Here is a 10,605-nt window from a genome sequence, read left to right as displayed (position 1 = left end):
CTAAGGTTGGAACTCGACCGCACAGTTGTCCAATGTTGTGTTTTCCCTTACCGACAAAGCGCTCGTCTGGTATGAGAATCACGAAGATAGGGAGCTTTTCATGGGAGCTTTTCGTCGAGGAACTCAGAGCGTGTTTTGGAGACTCTAGTGCAAAAAAGAAACGCGCTGAACAGACGCTTTCGCAAAGAGCTCAGGTTCCCGGCGAAACCTGTACAACTTATATTGAAGAAGTGTTAAAACTGTGTAAGATAGTCAACTCTCAAATGTCTGAAGATGACAAAGTTGTACATTTGTTGAAAGGAGTAGCCGAAGACGTCTACAATTTTCTGATCGGCAAAGAAAGCTTGGATACCGTGTCTGACGTCATTCGCCACTGCAGGACCTTTGAGACGCTGAAGATGCGACGAATAATACCGAAGTTTGGTCGTCTGGCTAATGTCACAACGGTGGCAAGTGTAGAGCCGAGCTCGTGTGTTGACCTTCCATCAACAATACGGCAGATTGTTGGCGAAGAGTTGCTCCATCGCGAAGAGATTTACCGTCGCACACCCGGCATCACTGGTGCGTACTCACCACACGAGATGAGCAACACGGCCGTTTCGACCGCTTGGCAACCGACGGCTCACGCAGCGACCATTGAGTATAGGTCTACCCCACAAACGAGAGGGACCATGAGCTATCAAGATCATGACTACGACCAACGCCCTCACCGCACGCACGTCTCCCGGCAGCCGATGCCTAACCATGAGGAATGTGACCCACCTGCTGGCTATGCAGTCGACAGCAACATGCGTGACTACATGGAGGAACATCGAAATTTGCGGCCTCTGCCAGTGTGTTTCCAATGTGGTGTCGCGGGCCACATAGCGAGGTTTTGCAATCGTCGCCCAACAACGTGGAATGATCGATCGAGGTTTTCAACCAGGACCACACTTCCTGTGAGGGCAACTCAACGGCCGTACACCACCTCTTGGTGAGCTGGCGCTCCTCCCGGCAACGATTACTGGCCGAGAAGCTTTCGGAGCCGTTCGTTTACGTCAATCTCCATCGCCAGTGCGCCGCTCCACCTCGTCTTCGCAACCGGAAAACTAGCTAGCGCGGCCGATGGGGGTGAGGTCGCTCGACACGTGCTATCGACAGAAATGCCCCCTGCAGTTGCTATGATTAATAACGAAGTGCATGTACTTGTTGATGGGTTTCTGTAATGGCTTTAGTGGATACCGGAGCAACTGTATCCGTAATGAGTCTCAGTTTTAAAGGTCGGTTGGGGCGCAAAGTTGTATTTCGGTGGGACCAGGCTGCAACGTTTTGTGGAGTGAGCGGCAAGTCGTTGCGTCCTGTTTGTGTGTGCACTGCTGAAGTATCCTTGCCTGGTGGAGTTTTCGCGACGGAATTTGTAGTTATTCCCCGATCGACGCACGAAGTGATTTTGGGTATCGATTTTTTGCGACAGTGTGCTGCGACCGTCGATTGTCGCACGGGGGAAGTTTTCGTCGAGGCCATGTCTACACATGTCGACCCCATCTGTATGCACATATTTAAGCTCCGCAACTCCGCCTTTGAACGCGGGATCACACGTTCCCGGTATGTGAGGGGGCGCTGCCATCGCGGCTAGCGTGTGACTGTAGGGTAGCGTGGTCAGGCGGTCAGGATGTTTTTGCGCGGCTCCTTTTCCGCCCTTGTTGCTTGGCCACTGTGCCTGTTTGCCTTTACGTTTCTTTTTTTACGCTCTTTGCTCCGCGAACACGTGGCCGCTATCAGCATCTTCAGTGCATTCAGAGCATCGAACGCAGTTGCACTCTTGTTTACAAACTTGCTTTGCGCACGCCTCTACCTTGGCGCTGAGCCGTGCTCCCTCAAGGGCTGCAGAAGATAGCGCCAACCTTTCCCTTTCCCTCAAGAACCACTTATCATCCTCTACCAGTGGGAAGAAGACCAATGCTAAAAAGCGCCATTTTTCAGCGACGCCATTGGATCTGCCACTTCCGGTTGGTGGGTTACAGCTATGGGTAATGAGCTTTAGCTGTTTTTCTTGTTTATTTCTCCGCTGAAACTGCGTGAGAATAGCAATGTATAGTTAGCGCCCCTAAACTCTTGCGTACAGCATTATTTCTCACATATTCTCCACGCACATAAACTGCTTGACAAATACGCACGGGGTATCACATCCACTTAGTGCAATACGACATCGTGAAGACGCCATAACATGTCATTGATCGTCACGTTGCTTATATGGACCTTGGGATTCGGGAATTTAAGCCTGCAGCCGTTCAGTGTTCGTTTCCGAATGTTCCAAGCTGGTTAGCGCAAAAGCGCAAGATCCGACGATCACAAAATAAAAGAGCCTGCTTTTTTCTCTGCTGTACAGCTCATTGGCTACCCCAAACGGTCTGTAGGTAGAACGCCCAACTTGTATGGGTAAGGTACTTGGTTCGAGTCCCGGTGCTGCGGCTCAACCACCGGCATTTTATGTGTACGTATGTCCAACGAAGTGATGCTGGGTTTTGTGGGTAAACCTTAAGATTAAGATTAAAAATTAAGATGACACGGTGTACTGTCTTGGCGCCTGTGAATCTAAAGCATCAAAACTGCGCGCTTGAGGCAACCAATACCCTCACTTAGCGCGGAAACAGGATTAAGCAAGCCAGGATATAGCGAAGCTGATTCCACGTACGGCGGAAGCGAAGCTCTTTCAATATGAGCTTTGTCTGGAACCTTATATTGGAACTTGGAGGCACAAACGGTATGTGCAGGGCGATATTAAAAGAGGAGATTGTACTGATTTCATAGTTTGTTGGAAACATTTAAACAACGATTTGAAAGTGCCTTGTTTCATTCAGTCTTTGTATTGTATAGTAAATATGTGTATATATGAATACTTTTGAATAAATTATAAATATTTTAAAATGGCAACTGCACGGAGTCAAACATAAAATTGTAGCGGAAGTACCATAAAGTTTATACCACGGTCATAGCGGAGACTTGGAACATTAGAGTACATAGTGGAGCAGGATATCTCACTGACTGATTTAGAAGAACAGACATTTGGGATAGTTGGTTAAGCTTCATCTTAAGAACAGCGCAAATGAATCACGAACAGTAATGAAGACGGAAAGAGACCTGGACAGGAAAGAAGCCAGGTTGTACCGGCTGTAAAGCAAGTCGCATTCTCCAATAGATCTATGTATGCGAACAAAATGCTTTTTCTAATGGCATATTTGTGTATTAATAAACTCTAATTTAAAACGTAATAAGGGAAATGAATTTCTGGAGTTTCATGCAGCATATTGTGACACAAGGATGAAAGTAACAGTGAAATCTATTTACAGATGATATTACAAGAGACAGGCAGCGCAGACAAGACCCTAACTTGGTTTGGTTTGGTTTGGTGCCTGTAGATATAGCACAACCCACTATGGGGGATTGGCCATGAATCGGGCGGTCCCTAACGTTGTTGTCTTCCGAAACGAGCTCGTGCCCTTCTTCTGCCACCTCGTTCCCAACTTATGTAATCCACCACCTCTTGTAGGCCGACCTAAACGAAAAGCGTGATAATTTCTGAGATGTTTTTTTTAATGAGCTAGCCAAGTTTCTTGCAAAATGAAAGAAATTCCGGTTATGTACTATCGTCATCTCGATGAATAGAAAAACACGAGCGCGTGGCATTCAGCCGCGTCGGCCACAGGCTGCACGGTGCCACAGGGAGATGCGAAATCAAAAGAAAAAGAAGAGGAGAACGCTGTTCGGCTTTCATCCCGCACCCGCATACCAAACGTTCTATTTACCTTTATCCTTTCCGTGGCACGCCGGCAATGAGCTATTTCCTTTTAATTTGATTTGGATGCAGCGTATCTATCGCAGCTCAGGAAACTGTCAGCAAGTGATTCTTCCGGTCTCCGCATGTGTGCGACTCAGAAAGAAGGAATGGCGCGCAAGAAGAGGTGCAGCCAGCAGAAGGAACGGAGCCACTCTCTTCCTTTTGGCATCTTGCAGCGACATGTGGACGACGAGGTGATTGGCCACGCGCATCATGCTTCACCTTTCTAAAAGGATTTGAGTTGTACGTTTCAAATCTTGGCTTAAACACAGTGCACACGTGGTTGGAAAGTTGCCGTCGTGGCGATTGAGTGTTCGCTAAGTTGTCTGGATGGTTCAAGATGAAATGGCGAAGGCAAATTACTTTGTTTGTCAACGATTCTTGCATTGTACCGATTGATTTCTTGATTATTCGTGCGTTTTACGCAACGTTCCAGTTCCTGCAATCGCAACGGTGTCCACATAGACAATAAAATTAAACCCCAAAATATTACCCGGGAAAATTTTGTCGCCTTTGTGATGAACGCGAAACTATAGGGCATTGCTCCATAAGTTGGAAAACGGAATATTTTGTTGGAATGTGCTTCAAAGAACTCTCAAGAAAGACTTGATTTTTAATCAGCATACCATCCGATACTTAATTGCACCCCACGGAAAAGCCATGCCTTTTGATATGTTTTTGTTAATGCACGCATGTTGTACCGAAACGCTGAACCTGTTGTTTTGTCGTAAATGCAGTACGCTCAAATGATTGGTCACTTCAAGGAAATGTATGACTTGACAGAGTTTCAACCGGACTGGCTTTTGTTAAATTGCTTGTCACCACAATTTACAGCGAAGCTGTTAAGGGCTCAGTCCTAGAGGGTCGTGTCCACGTGTAGTTTCGCCCTAAGGGCGAAGCAATGAATGCGATAGAACACAGCAATGTCATACGAAGTAAGGTGAGCGGCTTTGGTAGCAATATGAATTGTAGTAAACATGAGCTGATTAAGTAAGCAGGTGCGCTGCGGCGTAAGTAGACCGACATGAAGAGAGACTCGATGACCACGAGAAGGCGCGTGTGAAACGGTGGTGTTGATGAGAAACGCATCCCGTGGGCAGCGCGTGCGAAGGGACACACCTGTAGCGCTGCACTGCCGACACGGGCAGCATTGCATGTGTAGCGTGCGTTGGAAAATGTGGCCCGACTACGACTAACTGATTGAACAAGCGTGGTGTGAGCGCGCACAAACAAACATGAATAGATCACACTAAATGACTGCAGACGACGACTGTCAAAACGCTGGCAGCAAGCGCATACGCCGCAGCAGCGGGCGAAGGTACGTGGGTTTACCGCGTCAACGGAAACTGAGCGGCGAATGCACGGCGCATAAAGGTCAGAGCCATGTGGAGATAAGGGATGGTGCGAACGAGCGACGAGCGCGGTTCTTGGCAGAGTAGAAGTGCCCCCCCCCCTCCCTCCGGCGCTGGCTTCCCGCTTCCTTGCTTGCGCGTGGGAGATTGAGTGCGTCACGGTGATGAAATTGTCGCTGCGCGCTGGACACTGTATGTGCGAGTGAAAGGGCGCGAGGGACGCGCGCTTTTACGGGGAGCGAATGCACGGCGGAGAACAAACGCGCGTTCTGTGCCGGGCTCCCTGAGGGGCTGCAGAATTAAGCGTCTCTTTCCTCCTTTACAATCACCATATATATAAAGAGCAAACGCGACTTCTTCCGTCGCGCGAAAAGCCGTGGGGGGACGGGAGAGAGGGAGGGGAGGCGACCACTAGCTGCGGCACCAAATGCGTATTTATATAAAAACGTTGCGAGGCGAGAAGATGGTAAAGACTTCCGACGCTGATCAACGAGTATTCCATTCTGATCTCGCCGAAAACCTCCGAGCCGCCCCTGAGGCTTTGGCAACAGTCGCCAACGCCGCGCGCGTTCGGTGCGAACGCGGGCAAAACGGCGACGGCGTCGACAACAGTTCTCTGCGTTGCTGGTGCTGCTGCATGTCCAAGTTTTTACAGCTGATAAAACTACCATTCTTACTCCGTATAGCTTTCTACTAAGATGCTATGACAATTGATGCTTCGCCTTTCGGGTGAAACTGCGACATTTTTTCGTGAATATGACTCGGTGCAAGCTCGCCTGAGTAGAATTTTGATGAATATGAGTCAGAGCAAGCTCGGATAAGTAGTTTTTTCGTGTATATGACTCAGTGCAAACTCGCCTGAGTAGAATTTTGGTGAATATGAGTGAGAGCAAGCTCGGCTAAGTAGATTTTTCGGGAATATGACTCGGTGCAAGCTCGCCTGAGTAGAATTTTGGTGAATATGAGTCATAGCAAGCTCATTTAAGTACATTTTTCGTGAAAATGACTCGGTGCAAGCTCGCCTGAGTAGAATTTTGGTGAATATGAGTAAGAGCAAGCTCGGCTAAGTAGAAATTTTGTGAATATGACTCGGCGCAAGCTCGCCTGAGTAGAATTTTGGGAAATATGAGTCAGAGCGAACTCGGCTAAGAAGTTTTTTTGTGAATATGACTCGGTGTAGGCTCGCCTGAGCAGAATTTTGGTGAATATGAGTCAGAGCTAGCTCAGCTAAGTATATTTCTTGTGAATATGACTAGGTGCAAGCTCGCCTGTGTAGAATTTTGGTGAATATGGGTCATAGGAAGCTCGGCTAAGTAGATTTTTTGTGAATATGACTCGGTGCAAGCTCGCCTGAGTATAAATTTGATGAATACGAGTCAGAACAAGCTCAGCGCAGTATAATTTTTGTGAATATTTTATTTATTTTATTTATTTACCATACTGCGACTCTCATTTGAGAGCGTGGCAGTTGGGCGATACAGCATACATGTATATCAGTACGCATCTAGTCAGAACAGTTCATTGAAAAAAAAAGAAAATAAAAAGAAAACAATGCCCAAGGACGGCAATATAAGAAGGAAGCTGAGTTTAGGAACCGAAATGCATGTTTTCACGACAGGTAATTAACATGACACTAGCAGTGAAGAACACGTAAGTAACCAATTATACATGAATTAGCAGCCAACGGAAAGATAACACATAACGCGTCAAGAAATTTTAAAGTTGCGTGAAGAGATGCGCTTAAAACATACACACTTTAAGAGCGAGAAGAAACGAATTGAGAAGAAATAAAAATCTTGGCAAGCAATTAGCAGGCAAGTGGAAGTTACAACAATCATTTGAGGACTAGAAGTAATACAGTAATGAAAACTTATTTTCGGAACAGAGTGTAGCATATGTCCACATAAAGGCAACAAACCAGAAAAAAAAGGAAAAAGACAAATGGTACGTCGAAAGCAACACAATGTAAAATTTATAACGATGATTCATGCGATGATAAATGATTTTATTTACGTACTGCAGCTTCTATTCGTGAGGTAAATTCGGACAATGATTCGATGGCGGTTATAGCAGGATCAAGTCTGTTCCATTCAGCTACAGTAAGGCAGAAGAATGAATACTTAAACGAGTCGTTACTGCATGTGTATTCTGTTAAAGTGTACGCATGTTTGTTACGTGTTTTTCGAGCCTCAAAAAATGAAATGTACCTGGACACATCCATCTTGTAGTTATTTCTTAGAAGCTGAAACAAGAACTTCAAGCGAGCGTGTTTTGCTCTCGTAAATAGTGTTGCAATCCAGACTGCGCGTTTATATTTGTTGACAATGAATCTTATGAGCTTTCTTTGAACTGCCTCTAATTTTGTTATGTTGGTCATCCAGACTCTTTGCATATCGAGAACTGGCCTAAGGAACGCTGTGTATGCCAGTAGCTTCGTTCATGTCGTAGAGAGCGCAAGGCTTCCTTTGAGAAAGAATAATCTGCGTAATGCTCCTGTGGAGATATTCGAAATATGTTTATCCCACCTGAGGTCTGAGGTTAATGTAACTTCGAGGTATTTATGTTGTTCAACTTTAGTTATTGGTATGCCATTAATCTTATTTATTTATTTATTATTTATTTATTTGTTTGTTTGTTTATTATTACCTCAAAGGCCCCGGTGTGGGGTTTTACATAAGGGATGGGTGATCGCTTTAGTAAAATGTGGACTCAATGGCAGCCTTGAAATTATGTGGATTGGAGTGGTGCACGACGTCAGCGGAAAGGTCTTTCCAGTCCCGGGCAGTCTTCACAAAGAACGAATGTAGGTGCGCAATGGTCCGGGCTGGCGGAGGGTACACAGATTTTTCGTGATGTAATCGGTAAGATTGACGGGGCACTGGAATGATGGCTGAAGTACTAGGAGGAAAATGATAAAATTTGTGATAAAGACACAGCCTAAAAACATGACGCCTTATATCTAGATTGGTTTTATATCTAGATATAGATATATCTAGATATAAGACCTATATCTAGACATATAAAGTTACATGGTCTTCTTTTCCTTGTTACGGTCATGGCCGCAGACTTAATTGACATCTTAATTGACCTTAATTGACTTAATTGACCTTAATTGACATCTGCCAAGTAGAGCACAAAATAGGTCGGTCTAATTAGTGATTTTGCTATAAATAACGCAGTCGTCGGCGAACAGTTTTATATTACAACCAATGTTAGCTATGATGTCATTAATATAGATTAGGAAGAGTAATGGCCCAAGAACTCAGTCTCGGGGAACTCCGGAAGTAACGGGGACAGTGTTAGACAGCATTTTTTCGTAAATAACAAATTGTGAACGATTGGCTAGAAATTCTTTTATACAGGCTGAAATGGACCCTTTCCGAAGAACACTTTCAACTTTAGCGATAAATTTGTTACGGCATACACAATCAAATGCCTTAGATAGGTCAAGTAAAATCATGTCAGTCTGGTCGCGGTGATTGATATAAAATGCAAGATTGTGAACTAGTTCTGTTAGTTGGTTTACTGTTGATAAACAACTGCGAAAGCAATGTTGGTAGGGAGACAAGAAGTGAATGCTCTCTAGAAAAACCGTATGTGCTTTGGGATTATGCGTTCTAGAAACTTACAGAATGTAGTAGTTAATGAAATGGGTCTATAATTTGCAATTTCTGCTGCGTCGCCTGATTTATGTATAGGTATTATTTTTGCAATTTTTCAGTCGTTTGGTAATTGTGAAATCGTGAGTGATTTGTGAAAAACTACGCCGGGGTATCTACTGAGTCAGAGCAAGCTCGGATACGTAGAGTTTTGGTGAATCTGAGTCGGAGCAAGCTCGGCCGACTAATGAGGGGATATGGTTATATGAGTTTATGCAATAATACATGTAATTGCAGACTCATTAGCAACATTGCCTCCACCTTGATGGGCAAGGCATATGCCTCGTGATGAGTCTGCACACTTTATGAGCAGTGGACATGCAAGAACCACCCACACTTGAAAAGATGTTATTCACAGGAAGGAATGCAACTGGCTGTCTTCACTGCACAATTTTGATCTGTTTTGTTTAATGTGGTATCTACTGCTTATAAAAAACAAGGTGTTTGCCTGCTTTTCGCATTGTTGCATGTATTTAACAGGAAGTAGAGACAGGGAAGCAAGGAAAGGCAAGGATGTTTATGGTGAAGTAGTTTCTTAGAATACTGCAATATGTTACGACCAGCATAAACAAAACAAGTTCGATGCACAGAAGTAAGCGAAATATGCAATTACCTTTTAATGTGAGGGTTAATACAGGTGCAGTAAGGATACAAAATCTGCAAGACATTCAAGGTTTATTGGTTTTGGTGCAACAGAAAAAATGATAGATCATAAAAATGCGAAAGAAGTGTTTAAATAATGCTTCGAAAACAAATTGACAATGATGTTTGTTCCCAGTGAAAGCGTTAAATATGCTATAGTAGAACAATTATTACAATATATAGTTTGCAGGTTCACTTTGCGAGATTGATAAGCAGTCGCGTCTCGCAGCGGAAGTAACAGAACCTTGAAATGAGATAATTCATTGGCGAAAATGCGCATAAAAGCCCAAACCAACCGACTGCAACTAAATGGTCACGCGTATAGCGTGACCATTTAGCATTTAGACCGTAGCATTGTCCGTAGTTACATATTCTTTTAATTGTTCCGTCCGTAAAAGCATACCGCGCTACGCAACTGTGGCGTTTTCGTATATCGCGAGTGGATTGAATAAACAGAAAATTGGGATGACATCCGAAGTCCATGTCTTCCCGTGAGGGACACTTCATAGTATTTACCAAATCGAAGCGCGTGTGAATAACGCAAAAGAGCGCAAAAGTACGTACTATCAGCACCCGAAGCCAACGTAAAAACGAAAAGCGTCGCGCGATTAGCAAGCAACGTAGCGTGAAAACAAACGCGCAGAAATCAAAGAACCGAATCTGACCCACCAGTTTTTATCTGCACTGTTCGCGTGTCGGTGCGGATGGTACGTACCGATTGCGCAATCCACGGCTCCACTCAATTACTCCCGCTGTTCGAGGCTTGTTGAGCCCACATTTATAGACAAAAAAGTATCTATAAACGTTGCGTTGAGCGACCGAAACTATTTTTCAGAACAAACCGCGAAATATCTCTCGGCGCAATTACGACGGAAAATCGCAGCGACCGCTGCGACGTTGCGACGCTTTGACCAACCGGTTGGTCGCAGCCGAAAATCGCAGAATCAGCCCTGCGACTGCGATTTTCCTCGCATGCGATGGAAATCGCACTACCGGTGCGATGAAAATTGCACCATGTGAAACGGCCTTAACAGTGTCGGCAACGGCGTTTAGCCGTTCCGTGACGTGAACTTCGCGCTAGCGCTCTTATCAGTTGCCCTTACGTCTCACGATGGACCGGCCGCGTGCCGTTCGT

At 45.1% G+C, this 10,605-nt stretch overlaps 1 protein-coding gene across 1 annotated transcript in view; it reads left to right on the top strand.

The window, feature by feature from the left end:
- Positions 1–4,047, top strand: part of LOC119432541 (ras-related protein Rac1-like) — a 29,005-nt gene extending 24,958 nt beyond the window's left edge. Inside the window, 1 exon segment of the mRNA XM_049658287.1 lies at positions 3,848–4,047. Within this exon segment, the coding sequence (XP_049514244.1) occupies positions 3,848–4,047 (200 nt within the window).
- Positions 4,048–10,605: the final 6,558 nt, after the last annotated feature.

The sequence above is a fragment of the Dermacentor silvarum genome, chromosome 11, assembly GCF_013339745.2.
Source record: "Dermacentor silvarum isolate Dsil-2018 chromosome 11, BIME_Dsil_1.4, whole genome shotgun sequence".
Lineage (NCBI taxonomy): Eukaryota > Metazoa > Arthropoda > Arachnida > Ixodida > Ixodidae > Dermacentor > Dermacentor silvarum.
Note: the sequence above shows the minus strand (reverse complement) of the source record. Positions and strands in the feature narration are given on the sequence as shown.